This window comes from Metopolophium dirhodum, chromosome 8 (genome assembly GCF_019925205.1).
Source record: "Metopolophium dirhodum isolate CAU chromosome 8, ASM1992520v1, whole genome shotgun sequence".
In the NCBI taxonomy this organism is placed as follows: domain Eukaryota; kingdom Metazoa; phylum Arthropoda; class Insecta; order Hemiptera; family Aphididae; genus Metopolophium; species Metopolophium dirhodum.
This window is the reverse complement of record NC_083567.1, coordinates 10888565-10909469: the sequence shown is the minus strand read 5'-3', so window position 1 is coordinate 10909469 and position 20905 is coordinate 10888565. Positions and strand designations below refer to the sequence as shown.

Here is a 20905-nt window from a genome sequence, read left to right as displayed (position 1 = left end):
ACCGGTTAACCAGCCCCAAGCGCTGCGTAATGTTATAAAAATGTTTTAAATTAGGACACAACTTTTTTTGTCATACTGAAGAAAAACAACTCTGAGTAAAGTCCAGTATTATCAAAAATAGTCAAGATTTTGTTAAGAAACTATGACTTGTTTCCATTTTATCAAGTACTATTTTACCAGTCTCACACGAAACTAACTACAAAATTATGACAATTTTTTATAATATTATATATAAGTAATATAATATTTTTAGATCAGAGATTCTTTGGATGTATATAATATATTTTGAAAGAATAAAATACATAATTGTAGAGCTGTAAAACCTGCAAGTTTCTACCCTTTGCTCTTATAATTTTTTGTTTTTTTTTGAAAAAGGTTTAAATTGTTAATTTATATGAAATTCTCAAGAATTTAAGTCCAACAATTGCAACATATTTTAGTAGCACATCTGTGATAGACATACTAGTAGATGGAGTAGTTGCAGCAGCAAGACGTGGCTGTTCGGGTGTAGCCAAATTAAATGGCACTGCGCAATAGATGATACAATTGTGAATAAGTGTATATAATATATATAATATATAACTATAACGTAAATTGCCAAGGACCGCACTACCCAACCCCGCTGGCTTTATATGCTCCGTCTACTAGTTTAAGGTCCATGAGTACATCACAATTGTAATATTTGCAAACAGGAAAACTATCAGTGTCATGTTATAGTTTATAAAAATAAGTTAAAAATATATTTGATTAGATTTTATCACTATGTAGAGGTACTTATTGAAATGGCACAATGTATATTTATTTCAAATTATAATCACATTGTATGCAAATACTAACATAATTTTTCAAAAATGATCCTATGCATAGAATGCAAACTTAATTAGCATTGTGTACATTTTAAATTATATATTTGACAAATAAATACTACAAATTTAAATTTAAAAATGTTTTTTATAGTGAAAACTTTTACTTATATATTTATAGAAATTGACTATAAAATAACGAATTATTTTTATAACACAAAAAGTATTTCATTTCATCAGCTACTCAGAAATCTCAATTAAACTTTTATTTCAAATCTAAACAAAGAAATCATATTATACATGCATTTATTCATAGTAAATTTTTTTCAACAAATAGTTTCACAGTACTTTGATGCAGAAACTCAATGAATTTAAGATTGTTTTTGAAAAATCAAAATACTGATGAGAAGTCCAGAAGCTAGTCTGCTCAGACTCTGCAGCTTATTAAGTAATTTAATCCCTTAATAAATATTTTTATTATTTATCTGAAAACTTAAGTAAATACATTTTTAATCAAATATAATTTATACATTAATATCTTATGTATTTATATAAATAATTTATTTAATTTTAATCGTATTGGCTAAACTTAAAATATATCATAAACTATAAACCGTTTGATCATTACTACAAGGTATAATTTTATTGACTATATTTTTGAATTTATAAAATTTAATTTTTAAACAGATCAAAATCGATTTTATTTCAAATTTTACATAAATCAAAATAATACATCAAAATGGTATGTGCTGTAAACATAAAACATATTTTTATTACCATATTGAATAATCGGTTAAAGTTATCGGATGTACTGTCAATGTGTACTCTTTATTTAATTAATTAACGTATATTATAATACATAAAACCATTTGGATGAATATATTTGACGTTTTAATAAAACGTTTAACAATGAAATTTATAATAATGTGTTACGCGTAGAATATTGGCCGTTCAAAGATATATTATAATGTGTCCATTAAAAACAGACATTTGAATGACATTTCATTATGTTATTGATTTTAGTCGTTTTTTCTTCATGTTATTAAAATGTATATGTTCCACTCTGTCACAACCATAGTTATATATGAATGGGTGGCGTATTATATAAAAAATAAAATAATGCACTATAAAAAAAAAAAATTATTACGCCAAGGTAAAAAAAACCAATACATTCGTTGCTTTGCTCGGAATCTAAAAAAAACAGTGATATACGAATATTATATTACTTTTGTTAACTTACAGAATATTATGTTCAATTTTATATCAAATCACTCACTAGCAGTAAAAACGTGACTTTTATTTATAAAAATGGAGTCTTAATGAGTATCTTAATATATTGAAATTCAAAACTATTAAAAAATAAAAATACTAATGTATAATAAAAAAATTAATTTTGAAATATTCCTCTAAACCCAAATTTAATCAGAAACACAGTTTTTTTTACAATTAAAGCTGTACTTGTTAGCCAAGAAGAAGGAATTCAATAAGTGCTCATAAATCAAAATCTCTTAGTTGACATATATTGAAGGTGTTAGACGTAACATAGTGTCGTGTAAGGTATATACAGTGACATTGAGATCGATTCAAGTAATATATTTAATGTTATCAATCACCTTCGACAAGATTCAATACTATGGAATCTTTAGAATTTACTCAAAGCCGATTTCAAATCTTTCATGAGTAAACCTGTCAATTTTATTAGATAGTCTCTAGATTTTTTTTATAGAGTAGTTGTAACAAAAAAAATACATATTATAGTATTATACTATAGCTCAGTTAAAGAAGATAAAACAAATTGACATATTTTGTCTTAAATTCTATTAAAACGTAAGACTGTATTTTATTTTATTTAGAATATATTAATTATGTACTATTATAATATACCTATTAATGCTACATTTATACACAGGTATTATGACAAAAAATAAATAAAACTATTACTATATGGATTACTATATGGGTTAATACAATTATTGTAAATTAGTAAAAAGTTTTTTTATATTTTAGATAGTTTGTAAGGGTTTTATAACATATAGCTCATTGTTTTTTTTTTTTTTTGGAAAACTATTTTAAAGGGCAGAAAAATATTACTCAAATGTCAAGAAGTTCTTTTTAACATACATTCATTTTTAGACTGGATACAGATATTTTTATTTTTTAACCGATTTTGCGTAATATCAGAGGCGGCTTAATCATGCATTTTGTGGTTCACTGAACCACCAAAAAGTTTGGGGTGGGTGTCATTTTAATAGGTAGGTATACTTGGTCTTGGTTCTCAGTGTTCGATATAGCCGTATAGGTAATATAAGAATGGTTAATTTGATGGTCAATTCATTATTAACAACAAATAGATACAATCACATACATTAACAATCAACTTATAAACAGCTTTATGACGAAAATATAGTCACATAAAGTATGAGACAATGTGGCAGTGTTATTCGAAAATCACAATCAATACTATACTAGTATTATAATAATATCGTTATTACTGAACTACTATCTAATGTGAAATTTGCTGAAATGTAGTCACTTATACTGAATTCGACAACTGCAGATGTGTCAAAGCTCGATCAATTTGCTTCTGTGTATAAGTGTATTGTAGACGAATTTTTTTTTAATTCGAAAATATCGTCTTTTTTCTATAACAATTTTTTATTCGTTATACAAATAAGTAAATTTTTTTTAAATTAAAAAACCCTTATATTTGTTCACATTTGAAAAAAAAAATATTTCATTAACTCTTTATGAATATTATGCTTTTTGGTGATAAGAAAAAAAGCTTATTGCCAATAATTGCCTGTTTAAAATTTAAAAAAGTTATAACAATTAAGTAAGTTCTTGTACCTAATATGACTTTTTGGTAGGTGGGTGGGTCGTATTAACTTTTGTTGAACCACCAACTGAAAAATGTCAAAATGCCTCTGCGTAACACTGTGTTTATCACCAAAGAAACGAATAAAATGTAAAAAAAATACCTAATTTCCGCTAGGTATGTATACAGTTAATGGTTAATTATTAATACATATTTATGATTCATACATTTTCTTCGAAGTGGAAAATATACTATCATTGATAGTCAAAATTAAATTTTTTCATTAAAACTTAGAATTTCAGTTTATACATATAGAGCATTGTGAGACTTAACACATATAATCAAACAATACTAACCGACAAATAACACTCGAATTGAGTTTGATATAATAATAACTAATAAATAACAATTTATATTTACTTATCATTCTACATAAAATTCTTCAAAATATCATCAATTTTTTTTTTTTTTTTTATTGGTTGTAGAGTGAGATTTTTGAAAATATACTAATTGGGTATAGAATAAGAATGATTATTAGAAAACACCGTGTTACATACATAATTTTTATAATTACTCATAGTTTTCAAAAAAGTTATTAAAAATAGAACAAAAATACAATTACTCGTTTTTAATGAATGCTTTATTTTACTCAGAATTGTTTCCCTATTACAATAATTTAACATTGATTCTAAATTATAAAGATCAACGCATTTGGCTCATCCTATTTCTATAATCGTTAATTGTGTTTTAAAATGCAATTCAATAAAATTAAAAGCTTCCATCAATATAAAACAATACTAAATGCAATTCTTATGGCATTGTTTAAAACAAGAGCTGTATAAAACAAACTAAGTCATTTTCTGGTATTAATTAATGGATTTACCATACCTATACTGTATCATATTTAAACGATGTTAAATGTTTATTTTATTTTAACTTACTCATTACCTAGAAACCATTATATGAGACTTTAACAACACACATAGCAAATTAGAAGAGTGTGTGAATTTGTATTCTTGTTTTTATCAACCCCGAGAAGAACTACCCACGTTGGTCTGGCAAGAAAATCGTGCAATATTGTAATGCTATTTAAACAATTTTGCTTTTTCCAGCTTATGGTAATCTCGTGAACCTGATGTAGCTCTCGTGTACCTAGTGGGTAGTCTCTCATTTAAATGCGAGATTCGTGTACATGCAAATTCCTTGAGCTGGATTTTCTTAAATCACTAAATTATTCACGCAGCGTGAAAATAAAATGTAGGAGTCCCATTGATATTGTAGCAGAGCCTCATACAATATATATAATAATATGAGTGGGTGAGGTGCGACACACACGCGTGCACGCATGAGCACGCATGAGCACTCGTTAACCACTTCACTACTGCATCATCCAATATGGGTGTTCTTTAATCCGCGATCGTGCATAATATTAAAAACACCCTGCAAAGTGCGTCTGTGTGGACAAATTGGCTGCCGTCGTCCGTATAATACCTAGTGATGTGAGTCTCGTAAATTTACCATGTAAAATTTTACCGTAAATTCACAAAAAAAAATTTACAATTTACATTTTTTTACCGCTCAAACAGTTGAGTGACTACTTTATTTGTATGTTATTGTATTTTTTATTAAGATATTAGGATCATAATACAAATCAGGATTTTTATAAAATGATAATAACAGTTACGTGATACGAATTATTGTGATATGGTGTATGTGCAGATTACCATGATATATTTTTATTTTATATTTTACTATAATTAATAATTACTAATTGTTATTTTTAATAAAGGGATTAAATACTAATACTTTATTTTATATTTATCTTGCCTTCTTTACATAATATTGTGAAAAAATTCAACAGGTACACTATAAATTGAATTTTAATAAAAATTTAACAATTTTACCGTAAATTTGGTAAATTTACCAGTAAATTTACTTGGTAAATTACCAAAAAAATGTTTTACGTAAAATCCACATCTCTAATAATACCGTTCTTGGTACGTCCGTTGAGGGTAATCATTACTGCGGTGATAATAATTTCGCGGCCCATAATATATTAATATAATATTATTATGATTCCAGAACATCTAACACGTGTATACAGCCGACCGAACACAATACACACGCATCGTCGTAATAAACATCACACTGAAGCATGAAATATTATAGTATTCTGGTCATATATTTGGCTTCCGTCGATTATAGTCCCGTTGATATCGTAGCAGTACCTCATAATATAATCGTTATACATAAAATCCAAATACCGATCACTCACTCACTCACTCATCGCTACATCTCAATAATTACTACGAAACGTACGAACCTGAAATTTTAAATAGTGATTCCTTTAATGCTCTATAGATATAAAATAATAAAGAATTTTCCGATATTTCCAATTTCAAGAGTGGATCAAACAGGGATCTTGAGATTCAGAGTGAAAATTTAAACTTTTTTTTGTTCATAAATGATTGCCACTGGTTACTCGGACAGATCAGGTATAATCATGCGTCAAATGGTCGCGCTTATAATGCTTATGGCCTCGAATAAAAAAACTATACCCTAAAACCAAATGAATATGTGTATGTCTTATATACTCAAAAACTAATCCATTGAATATGACGAAAATCTCAGGTATTGTTTTTAGAGATGTGAGGAAATTTTAGAGAGTAAGTAGTTTGAACCGCGTAAAAAATATACCAAAGGCTAAATCCAATCCGGGACTTGGGTCGGCCGTCCAAATCGAATTATTTCACAAAGCTACAGTACACTGACGCCGCACTGAACTGAGGTACACCAAAACTCCGGTACACTCAAACCGAAATACGCCTATAATAATGTAGCGTACCTATATTATACTATATAGGATTTACCACAAAAAATGCACACGGGTGAAACCGGGATATTCAGCTGATATAAATATAATAATAATAATATGTGGGTGAGACGTGACACACACGCTTTCGCGCATGAGCACACGGTAAGCACTTGACTGTTTCCAATATAATATTCTTTAATCCGCGATTGTGCATAATAATATTAACAACGCCCTACAGAGTGCGTCTGTGTAGACAAATTGACTACCCGACGCGCCGTCCGTATTTTACCATAATATTTCCGTCGTCGGTGCGTTCATCGCGGGCAAACATTACCGTCGTCGTAATAACAATAATGTCACAACCCGCAATAAATCACATGATATTATAATATTATTATGATTCCAGAACACCTTACACGTGTATACGACCCGGCTGACACGGCCGACCGAACACAATACACACACACGTCGTAAATAAACATCTCACTACGACATAATATAGTATAATATTCTGGTCATATTTTTTTATTTTTTTTTTTTGTTGGCTTCCGTCGATTACGTAATAATATTATATTGTTTGTACAGCCGTCGTGCACGCACAATGCATTTTGATTTAAACAATTCCATTCGTATTTTCCGTAAATATTTGTTGCCGGCGCACAGCAATCTACCGGGGATCAAGGCATCCGTAAATATCTGATTACACATACGAATTTAAAAATATATAATACATTGGAACTTGCTTTGAAATTACTAATTAGGTATTCACATATCTACCTACTGAAATTTGGTGAAATAATATGTTATTCTTAATATTTATTATTTTAAATATTGGTGTAATAAAATATACTAACATTGTGATTATACACGAGTACTAACATTGTGTCATATCCATATGCACATTAATCTCGTGGTAGCTAGTTTTTTTCTAATTCTACTTAAAAAATATTATACGTTATTCGGTGATAACTTAAACGTTTTAAGAAGGTTTTTTTTAAACTAAAAGTGATTAATAGTATTCCATAATATGACTTTTAAGGCAATATTAATAATCATTAACCATGGTTATATATGAATATACTTAGAGGCATTTATCAAAACCATACTCTTATTTAAAGTGGTAGATTCTAGATTATACAAAATCCAAAGGTAATAAAACGAAAATAATTATCAATATATGCGAATGGTACATATTTATTTATAGTAGATGCTCGTATACAAAATTATTCAAAACAATATTATCAATAATTATAAATATATTGTCGACATTGTCATAATTGTTATAGTAAATTAATGAAATGGGACTATAAAAGAATAAACCTTACTTTATATTTTCATCTAAAAGCAATTTATAAATTATTTTGAAATACTTTTAAATTTGTATTCAAAAAGAAAAACTGGATTTCATCAAAACATAACCAATTTTGTAAAGTTATAAAAAAACATAAATAATAAAAAACCATTATGAAAACACAATATTTTTTGTATAAAAATAAGACAGTAAGTATGGTACATAAAAATAAAGAACAAATAATTTCCCCGCAATGATCTGAATCCAACATAAAAGTTACCAAGAAAATAAGTTATTTCATTTCAAAATATTGATATTAATAATACATTAAATGAAATAAGCGTTTCGATGAGAGTAAATATTTTTTTGGATTGTTAAGAATTCGGGAGTTATTGGAAATATTGATATGTAAGAATACTACATAGTTTATACCTACAATGGAACGAAATACAGCTATCAGATGTCAGTATACTTCAAATAAAATTAATAACCTTTAAAAAGCTAAAAACAATAATAATCAATAAATATTTCACTTCAAAATACTATAAAGATACTTTTTAAACGAAATTATAAAAATGCATATACTACGATACCGATGTGGTGCTCATAGATTTATTATCGAATATTTACGCCAAAGTTTATATTTTTCCTTAGTTATAGACGATAGTAGAAACGTCCGTTCTAGTACTATTCCGGAAAAATTATTAAAACTATTTAATTGCATTAGCCATAAATAGACAATAAAGGATGAGAAAAATTAGTAAGAAAATAAATACGTGAGCATATTTAAACTATTTTCTAAATATAACATTGCGAATCTTATTTCATTACCCACATATAAAAAAACACATCAGTATGGTATAATATGCAAATTAGTCGTTTTAACTATAGGTTAGTAGTTAAAAATCAAATTTAAATTCGAGATGATTTTCAATGTAGATTAATTTTTTTTGTGATGTCGAGTGCTAATTTTTGTATAATGCGATGATATAATTCTTTATAAATTATTATTTATTAAGCCATACAATGGACTGTATTACACTTCTATGTATGATGTAAATCCTTATAAAATTAAAAAAATGTCACATTAACATACATTAGTCATAAATTATTTGTAAAAATGTACAAAATTATATGAAATAAAATTAATGAGAGTCCTAAATATAAATTTTAACTCAAGTAAATACAATTAAGTGGAGCCGAATTCAATTTCGAACTTGTGAAGAAAATTATTACGTGCAATATGATTTATGCGATTTAATGATGTAATATACAGACAAATGAAAAAGTTATACTTTTAACGCGTAAACATTTTTTCAAAATAAATTAAATAAATTAAAATAATTTAAAAATAATTTTAGTTTAAAAATATTCTACCTATTACGTCTAATGTATATATTTTAATTTACGAAACGACTAGAAAATATTTTTTTAAAAAACCGAGCAATATAAAATATTATTCTATAGATTTATAACCTATGGAGTTCGCGTCGATAAACTTTACAACTAGGTTAAAACGTTGTAATCTAAAATTATCTAAAATAATGTATAATGTAGTTTATCATTCTAGTTGTTCAAATGGATGTATTATACTTTAAAGTTAAAATTATTATGACATATTTTACAATGTGCTTGCGACAATGAATATTTTACGATTATTATTATATCTAATAATCTAGTTCAAACGTTAAAAATAGTTTATAATCTACAAAAAATTAGGTTCTCAACTGACAATAAGTATAGTATAATTTAAACTTCTATGGAATTAATAATTATATCAAATTTTAATATCCTTACATATTATTATAATACTATACATTCCTTTAGTTATTTCACAGGCTGCGTACGAGTTGATTCCCAGGTCATTATATTATATTATTTTCAATATTTAGTCAAATATTTAGCCTATTAGCCTAACCTAAGAAACACCATGAAGATGTTCGCTGACAAGTTTCTCAAAAATTTTGTTCTTTTTAGTTTTTTTATATTTTAAAAATCATTCAATTTTTCGTTAAAAAATTTAGTAGGTAAAAAATTATTATTAAAAAATGTAATAATTAAGTAAAAAATTATTATTAAAAAAATTTAGTTATTTGGTAAAAATGTATAACACATTTAAAAATTGGTATCTGGCAATGAGATTACCAGTATACCGTACCATATAATGACCAGGGAATCAACTAATACATAAAGGAAGGTCTCGGGAATCAACTCACCTACTGCGATTTCACAGCTTATAAATTACAATATTTACTAATAATAATATTAATTGACGAAAAATAAAATAACCATATACAATTTATCTTATAACTGGTTGAAATAGTATTATGATCCTTTCTTAAAGTACTATCCACAAAAAGTCTGCTTCGGTCATATTGTATTGATCCAATCATTTTCAGAAAAAAAATTGTCAAAAAAAATTCTGTATACGCAACTGGGTAATGGGTATATCTATGATATACATATTACATATACCATATAATCTCTAAGTATTCTATTACTCTGAATAGAGACTCAATATAAATTATATAAAATAAATATTATTTTAATGTATCAGAATAAGCTAAGCTTATTAAGCTTAGATCAGTAAAATATATCAAATACGTCATAAAGAATTCATTAACAGTATCATTTAATAATTGTGATTACCAACAAAATTAATCTTCTGGCGGTACAATTACACAGACAAAAAAAAATTTCTCTTTTAATTCGTATTTATTTTACTCGCACCACAAAGATTAATCGACGATAATAATGTGCCTCGCAGAATAAATGATGAGATATTATATGTACTAAAATTCATAATGAAATATTATAATTATTGTTCGTATAATATTTCTGTTTATGGAGATATAAAATATGTGCGTAGTTAGATGGACATAAATAACACCACAGTTCGCGAAAACCATAACTTGAGGAAAATTTAATCGGTAGAATACATCACACTAATGCTACACCGTCAAATTAAAAACGTAACTCAATTTAGGTTCACATTTCAATTACTCAAAAAACAGGATGGCAATTATATTTCGTTTATTTTTTCGTTATTATCGACATTAATTTACTTTCGACCGACGATTAACAATACGACTTCACCCACAGTCGGTTGCACTGGGCGCTTGCAAACCATAAGATTATTATCGTGTGGGTGCGAGTCAAACGACCACGCGACGCATCCATGAGACACGGGGTTTACTCGTCGCGATTAAATAAAAATGTTAATAATAATTATTATTTATTGATTATTATTGTATGTGCTGTGTCGATGTTGGTCAGAAGTAAGTTTTGTGTACAACAATAATAACTTCGAGACTTTGGAAACTCCATTTCCTCAAGCAGGTGATATTTGCGGAAAAATGTTCTATCTATATTATCATAACACCATGCGTGTATGGTTACGCTCGCTACGTCTTAACATCATCTACACATATCGCAAAACCGATCAATCACGTACTCGTATGGCCTGCGTATGTTGGTGGGAGGGGGGGTGGATATTCAAGAAATTAGAAAACGCTTTAATTACAACTGTTTGCATATTTTTATACCCGCATAATATTTTTTTAATATTACAATAACAGACAACACTGCTGCTCATTTGTATTAGATAAAATACTTTTTTTAATCACCACATTAATTATATCATAATACTTTCAGTCCTATAATTATCAGTCCAATGACCGTTTCCCATGACCAGTTCTTTTTGAACACCCTGTATATAGGCAAACAGCACGTCTAGTTGTATAATTATTGTTCCTGTATGGTTATTAATTTATTATCCGTGAATGAGAACTTCGATTTTCACACTGCGAAAATATTATATCGAGTAACAAAGTGTCTCCACTTTCACATCAAACACATTACAACTCATACAATTATTATTATACATGAAGTGTATATAGTAGTGCCTTGCAGACTTATAATCCCCAACCGACTACTTAGGCAAACTTGAACAAAAAAAAAAAAAACAATAATAATAATAATAACTTTAAATACATGACGTAGTATAGTATAGTTGATAAAGTTTGTCTTTAAACACTGTCAAGTTAGTATCAGCTACTTTCCTTTCGATATAATTATAGTTTTATTGATACATACTTCGAATTTAAATGAATATAGACATATAAATGCCACATTACCATTACCTGCTAAATCGTATAATAATAATAATACGTGATGAAAATTAGTCTTGTTAAGTACTTCTGTATAATTTTAGATTCTGAGTGGAACGATGAATGTATTGATTTTACAATGATCTGTGTTTTTTTTATTTTTTTTTATTCATTTTTTTTTTTTGTGTCTGTGTAGTATACGTTAAGTGGTTGAAATAATGCTTCGATTTTTAACTTCAGTATCTTATTCGATGGAAAAGTGAATATTGTTGGTGCATTGAGGAGGTACAAATTTAAAATTCCCAATAGTTTTCAAAAGCGCCGAGAAAAACAACATAAAAATTAAGGAAAAACGGGAATTGTTAACAAAATTGACTATATGGCTATACACCATACAAATTTGAAAATATTTTGACTCTTTTTGAATTGTTTACGGACATTGTCAGTTTTCAATTTTTTAGTTTTTTTTTTTTATAAATATCAATAAAATTGTATTTGTTGGGTAAAAAAGCGTGAAAATTCCTAAATCCTATACTTGATTTCATATTGATAGAAGGTAACCTCTCTGAAGCCAACATAATAAACACATATTATTATGCCTATACAACAATTGGATTAATGATTTTTATTTTTTTTTTTTTTCGCTGAATTTCATGATAAAAAATATTATTTTAATTTTAACAAGAAAAATATCCTAAGGACACTTACATTTTTCAACTATCTAAAAAGATAAAGTGACTGCAAATCCGAAACAACCTAATATTAATACTTTCGTCAGACTTAAAAATATTATATAGGTATGCATTCTTTTTCTTTCACGTTATAAGTAACAGAAACGTTTCATACTTAAATACATTTTTATCTTTTTTTATTGATTATTATTAACATTGACTTCAAAGGCCATTAGTGTTGTAAGTAGATTTTTAATACACCTACCTATAAAGTAGTTTGCTTAATTGTTGTTACAATTATACATTTTATTTTTGTTGTATTTCATCGTACAAATTTGCTTTATTTCAAATTATAATTAGATTGTAATAAAATTTAAGTTTGGTCTCAGGACTACGTTCATTTTGTGTGGTAAATCTATTGAAGATGATGAGAGTACATTGGTGGTGTTCTTTTATTATGTAATTGACAGAGTGTTTAAAGTAGTTATCATTACAAAAGTCGGTTTGGTAACTATTGATCATTAGGAGGAATCCATGAGATAATATTGTATATTTGTATGACCAATAAGATAAGTCTGTTTATTATTGTTTGTTCCCCTTACTTATACTTTAGATATCAGACTTTATTAAATCTTAACGAACCCGAAAATGTAAATCCATTTTATTTTACATATTATAGTTATAATACCTATGTAACAGCTAATATATCTAGTTAAAATTTAAATAGCATTTCTTACGATTGGTATAATAGTAATTTTATGGTATTTGGATCAGAGTATAAGAAGATGTATTTTATACTAAGATTATTGATGATTGTAGTGATTTCCTTTATAAAGGAACGTATAATGCGATTACTCCTTTTATCCAAATTCAAAACTCTATTTATAGTTAATGTCATAATATAGGCTTATAAAGGTTTCCAATTCTGAAAAGACGATCAAAACATAGTAACTCTTTCAAAACTACTAATTGGAAATTATTCGAAAACAGATTAATTTATATTTAATATGCGTAATAATATACTTCGTGGTAGGTATGTTTGAATGGATCCAATGAAGCTTTATAAGCTATGTTTATAACATAAAATTATTTTTTTTTCGTTTATAACATTAGGTATAAATAACAAATTATTAAAAATATAATTTAATATTAATATTATAATCTAAATACATATCTAATAGGTACTCTAATTATAGTACATAATACAATATATTACACACATACAGATTTTAAACAAATTTTAAATTTATTTTTATTATTCTGACCTAAGTGATAAAAAAAACCATTGGTTTTTTCAACGTGAACGTATACTCATACATATAATATGTATTATGTTTATTTTATTGTATACAAAATTAAATAAAGAACCTACATAATATTAAACAATATAAATATATTGTTACTAAAATGATTATTAACGATAACATTATACTGTAACGATTAATATTTTATTTTCATCTATGAAATTATATTTTTCATAAATATTTATTTTATGTTTATACAATTGGTATGTTTCAGAATATTTCTGTATTAGTTGTACTAATATACAGTTGGATGATAAGTTCAAACATGAAAAATGCAGTTCATCTTCAAGATGTATTTTATGGTGAGTAAACGTAGTTTATTTAATAAAATATATTTACGTACATTTTAAATGTAATATACTACAAAATAAATATATCGTAATTTATATAATAATATGTACAATTAAAGACAGTAAATTCCAATGCTAAAATTATGAATTTGCAAGAATTTTTTTTATTAATTATTAACTAACCCGTGGTAACTTAGGCCAATGGGTGGTTCTTAACTGTGAGGGAGGGTACTGTAAGCTTAAACACGTGTTTGTGTTTGGCAGATTTTTTAGGGGGCACCCGTAGGTATCTGCCATGCCCGGGTGGGGGATAACGGCACTTCTCTCCGGACACCATGACTTGCCCGAAGAAAAATACAGCCCGCAACCGAGGTTTTGAACCGGCGTCGGTACGCGTCGCAACCGACGCCTTAGTCCGCTCGGCCACTCCGTCCCCCGAATTTGAATTTGCAAGAATTTTCCACTATTTATAAGTGTTCACATATTTATATATTATTTAAAAAGAATATACTTACCTTTTATCATAATATTATTTAGTTTACTACATTATTTAATGGAATACAACCATAAGCTGAGCATCATCAATAATTAATGAGCAAACCCTATAATGTAATGTAAGGAAATGATATTATAATTTAATTTTAGTTTTATTTGTTTATAATTTAATTTCAGCCTTTATCGGGCATCGTTATTTTATTTCCAACGGTTTATTTTTCGTTTCGTAACTAAACTCAATCAAATAATATTTTTTTAAAAGCTGCGTGTTGGCGTTAGACATTTCTACAAATTTGTCGGTTCATTTATATTTCATAAACATAGACGGATTACAACACAACTTATAACGAAAACGGAAAGCATCTTTTCCTTTAATTTTCAATCAACTAAAATACCTCGTCGTATTCTATACCAGTATCATAAAAACGCCTCGATAGTACCTACTGTGTTTAATACTGTTTCAGGCAGAAATGAGTTTAATTATTCAGATTGTAATATAGTAAAGCCGTGTGATAATAAACTGAGGGCAAACTCTTAATGCGAAGTGAATTAAATAGCATGATAAAATATTTAAAACCTAAAATTGCTCGAGAAGAACTTTTAGCGCCGGAGCTAAAACTTGTTAGTCGCGGAAGCATTGCTCCGCCTCTGCCGGAAAATCTGGAAAAAGATTAAACTCAATGTACAGCTTCGCTGGAAACGGTTTATTAGCTTGTCGCGATTCTTAATGGTATTACAAATTATACACATATTATATATACTTTCAATTACTTTGGTATATATAATAATAAACAGTATATATTATTATGTACCTACTTTAGTCCCCAACTCTTGGTTTGTTAACCGACTTTTAAATGGTAAACGCTGCAAGAACATATACAACGATAGAAACCGAATAAAATCGTGTCGATTTCTCGTCACCAGAGTTTGATACCGATAGGTAGTAATAAGTACTAATAACAATTCGATCCTAAAAGACGCCCTTGTTCTGCCGGGCGTGTTACGGCGATCATTATCGGGAAAACGTCGACCCCGAAACACAAAAAAACCTATCTGCAGTAGTTTTCGCCTAATCGTCTTTTGGTTCCTGATACGCAGGCACGTAGCCACAATAAACGTTTGGCAGGGTAATATTCTAAAATAGGTCATTATACACGGCTATTTTTATTTTTACACACCGACTGTACAATTTTCTTAATTTATAACTGAGCAACAATATTATTATATATTATCGATAAATAAATATATATAAACATTGTGTAAAATATAGTGTAGTACCTAAAATTAAACGAATATAGTACAGTCAAACTTACACATTTATTACACCGTTATGTACTTATGTGAACACCACGTCGTGAAAAGTTCCGGCCAATATCATTTGATCTTCAAAGATTATTTGAGAGGTCAGAGGACACGTAAAAACATCCCTACGATAAATATCTTGTTGGTAATGGTTTTACGATAAAAAATAACTTCATTCAAAGGAGAAAAAACTGTCTACAAAAAAAGTTTTATATTTACTTTTGTGCACAACCTATTGCTCTCATTTGGCCTGTAAACTGTCAACTATTCAAAAAAATTGATTTTTTACTAAAAACAAACCTTTTCGTAAATATCTTGGATTCTATTAATAGTATGATAGAACTATAGAAAAACTAAAAATATTGTTGACGAAAAATTTCTCTACAAGATGAGTGCATTTTGTACTACGTACAAGTAACTGTTATTGCAGTATATTATGATATGTAATGTCAACCTATGAAAATTAAAAGTATATAAAAATAATACGAATACATTATATAGTTTTATTTGAGGTGAATATTTTGCATTATCACATGATTTCTTCGATGCTTAATCTAAATACATAATGCACATATTCACTGAAATTTTTATACTCAAGAGTAAATGTTAAATCGAAAATTTATTCATCTGAAAGTCTAGACCGCCACAATTATCATTATTATTATTAATGTTATAAAGAAAACATTTAGTTTTTATGCGCTGTTACTACGTGCGATACAACTTTTACTTTTTTCCATAATGGAAAATTTAAGATTTTGAGTTTATAATATGAAAAATAAAACGTCTTTTATCTTGAAAACTTAAAGGCAGTGTATAAAAAAAAAAATTGCACTGAGAAGAAATTTTACTCGTGGAATCGTGGCGACGTGACCGATGTGTGTCAGGATATTGTAATGCTTTGTCATTGGAGTCAGAGAAAGCCAGAAAGGTAGATTGGTTTACAGTTGTTGTCATCGCGGTGGAATATGGAAAGGTTTATCTACCCGAGCAAGATGAATTTATATGCACGTGAATTAAAGGATTAATTATTGTTATTTGGTCGTGATGAAATAAATAGGCAATATAATTAAACATTAAAGTGTATAAAATGTATAAGGCCTTACTATTTTAAATTTGTACACTGTAATAAATATCTTATACATAAAAAAAACATAAGCACTAAGCAGGTAGGTACAACTTTTATTTGTAGACGATTTTTTATTCTACGATTTCTGTTTGAAGTCTTTATTGTAAACGTAACACGAATAGAAAGCGAGTTTTTTTTTAAATGATGTTTTTGTCATCTTTATACGTGACCTTTGAACTCAAATAACTTTTGAAGCTCACAATATGATATCTATGGGAAATGTTCACGCGTTTTTCATAACAGTGCGTAGTAATACAGAGACAATCGAATAAGACTAATTTCCCAGATCAATACAAATTTAAATGTTCAGACCCAGTACAACGTACCGTAGATAATTGTAATAATTGCATTTGCTCGAACCACATAAAACTATTATTGTCTTACGTGTTTTAAGTTGAAAAATGTTCTATAATATTATATGGGCGAGTGCTGCGGTTTGGTCTCGACGGACTATTCGACCAACCACTCCCCCTCCCCATACCAACACCACCCACCCCTCCGCCAAACCCCGTGGCTGCGAGCCCGATAATACACCGTTTAATATACGTACTATTTATTATGGATATAACGGGCGGTGCTCGCCATTAATGCAACGTCTATCGATTACGCAATATGCGCGAACGGCGTGCGAAATATTTGCCGGTTCGTCTCTAATGAATGAATTGCTCAGACCGTGTAATGTACACGGTGCAGTTTATCCGGCCGACGACGTATCGGCGGAAGCAGCGAAACTATAATTGATTAAATTCGACGGACCGCGTTTCGTATAATAATATTATATATATATATACGTACAAACGCAACATAACATGACGTATTATATAGTATATACGCACGCGACCAGCCATAGTACACGGGGTCTGAACCCACAACCACCGCCAGCCACTCCGGTATTATAAGATTGTATCGCAGTGAACCCTCCACCTCCACCCCTCCTTATATCGACCCCCCTCCATCACTTTCTCCCCCTCCCACCAAACCCACGACATCTCTGTCTATAATATACCGTACCCCATTTAAGATGAGCCCCACATATTATACTTCTATACCACACCAACACCCGCGCACCACACCCCCGCGCCCTACGTGATCTTCTCTCTCGCTGTTTTTTTTCTTTTTGGACGCCACGAGTTGTTCGGTAAACTTTTTTACGGGCCGGTGATAAGTAGTCACCACAGGCGCGGCTGAACGCTTATGAACGCTTTCGATTTTCAATATCAATTTTGATTAAATATTTTTTTATTTTTTTTTCTATCCATAAGCTCACGTTCGTCTCAAGCCATTCTTTAGCGTACGTGTCCTCTCGCCCGGCAATTAAATCGAACACTATCAAAAGTTATCCATCGCCACTTTTCGAATCACCACCCAAAACCCGAGGTTTGGAGAATAACTTTCGAGAAAAAATCGCAATATGGCATAAAAGTCAAAGTTTTCGACACAATTTAATATAACCGTCCGGCCGAACTATACAAACTTATAAAAATATGTTAAGTATTTTTTTATGACTTGCACTGGTATATCTTTGAAAAAAAAACACTTAAGATAAAATATATTGCACTAGAAAATTATAACTTAAAAAAATATGACGTTGTTCTGTATTAGTTCCGGATTATTTTTTTGTTTTAAAATCCATTAAATATTACTAGGTCAATTTTCAGCACTATACTTTAATTCTTATATATTAATTATTTTATTTTTTATGATTGAAAAAATTGAAACACTTTTATTCGTAAGTGGTCAAAACGGTTAATCTTACCAATCTATAGAGGTCTAGCTTACTCAATTTAATATATTAGTTAAATGGAATTAGATGAATTGATATATTACATAATTCATTATATTAAGACACTTAGCCTTAATGTATGCTGATTATAATTAATATCTTGTTTCCGTTTTATCTGCTAAGTAATCTCCATAATTATTAATGAATTTCTGTAACCAATACCCAGCAGATTTGAATAATTTACCATTCAACCGCTGTTTAGGACTTGAATCTCCGATTGTTATTTAAGTGGTACCCGCTGTATAATTTTTATTATTATTTTATCGCTTAAACTTCAATTTAAAATAATGTGATTAAAATTCACCAAGCGGTTTAATACAATAAGTTCAACCACATTGTATTCTTATGAATTGTCTAATATTTTGAAATCCAAACTATTTAAAACGTGTAGAACTGTTATTATTCAATAATCTATAACTTAAAGGCAGTCGTGGAACACATTTTATGTAAAAATAAATAAATACAAAATGTATAATGCCATTTTAAATTAATATTGATCTCCGTTGTCACCATAGTATTCCCGTAGGCGTATACTATAGTTGATGGAACTGAATATATACAAATACAATATATAACCTTTGCATTACGTCATGATCAACTCCTACCTTCTGACCCTTTAGATAACCATCTATACCCATCTTACGCTCTGGTACATAAAACTCAATTGTTCGAAACTTCGAACTACTATTTGATAAACGCCTATTCTGGTCTCTGGACTGTTCACATTCACACGACTATTGACTATCCTAAGACCACCAACTTGTATACAATTAATATAATATTCTGAACCTCGCAATGAACATGCTTGAAATGTAATAAGAAAAAAATTCAAAATCCTTTTAGAATGTATACACTATACAGTATACATCTTAAATTATTGATAGGAAACACTACATTTAACCGTCTAAAAAAATAATATTCATTCAAATCTCTTCGACTCGTCGTTAACACTGGTCAAATAGTAACTAGAGCACCAAAGTTGCAGTTTCACTCAAACAGAAGTAGACAATATTATTTTTCAAGATACCATAACTCCTTTTAGGAAAATCATTTTAGAAGACGTTATTAAATACATGATAATTTGAAAAAATAGTTATGATCGAATTGAATAACTAGAACAAAATAACCAGAAACTAGATAAATCAATTTTTTAGTATTTAATAATCAACAAGTTTAACCGAATTAATTATAATAAATATTAAAAAATATATATATATTAGCTCCATAATAATACATATATAGGTTATATTTTGAATTGATGAACTAAAAAAGTTTAATTTTAATAGTAATTTATTATATTGTTCGTTTTCTTTCAATTTAACGTTAGAAGATAATAAAAAATAAAACATTTAAGTATTAGTATTGTAACTAAATTCTCATCAAGTTAAGAAAAAAAACTGATAATACAATAGGTAGCTCGACCTCCGATATACAGTAAATGGATTACACGATCGAAACATTACTTATCAATGGACCATTTCTATTGTTTCGAACTAATATTTCTTATTTCCTCGACCGTAACACGTAACTACGAGACTTAAGATTTACTACATAATGCCTTTTTTTTTGCCATGAGAGTTTTAGAAATATGTAGTTGTAATACTAATAAAACTCAATAGAACATCCACCTACTAATAACTACTAAAAACTCAATTTAGTTAAAAGAAAAACATATATCCAAGCATTTTCAACCTTTTGATTTTGGCTAGTCAATCGTCCTTCATATCGTACATTTACTTTGAATGCAAATATAATGATGACATTTTAAGTTATATTATAGTATGAAAAATTAAATAAAATAACTTATCCACTATCATAATATAATAAAAATTAATTTAAAAGTGTTCATATGATTAATCGTAAATCGTTACCATAGTATATGAGCTATTTACATTCTATGATAAGTAGGTACTTACTATCCTTTCTTCTTTAGGTTATCTATGAATTCATTTTTAAGCTATTGCATAGCTTTTATCGCGGGCTTGGTGTGGTGACTGAAAAAAATATTTTCGTAACGAAAATGCGTCACCATAAGATGTTATTATTATTTTTGTTATTTACAGTCTAACCAGTTGTCTAAGAAAAAAAAGTCTCAAATAAA

At 28.4% G+C, this 20905-nt stretch overlaps 1 protein-coding gene across 2 annotated transcripts in view; it reads left to right on the top strand.

Annotated features, from left to right (window-relative positions):
- LOC132950583 (uncharacterized) overlaps nt 1-20905 on the top strand; it is a 124995-nt gene that overhangs the window by 73606 nt on the left and 30484 nt on the right. For both annotated transcript variants that reach the window (XM_061022098.1, XM_061022097.1), the window contains one exon: nt 14023-14110. In XM_061022098.1, coding sequence (XP_060878081.1) covers nt 14023-14110 — 88 coding nt within the window. The remainder of the gene's footprint in view (nt 1-14022; nt 14111-20905) is intronic.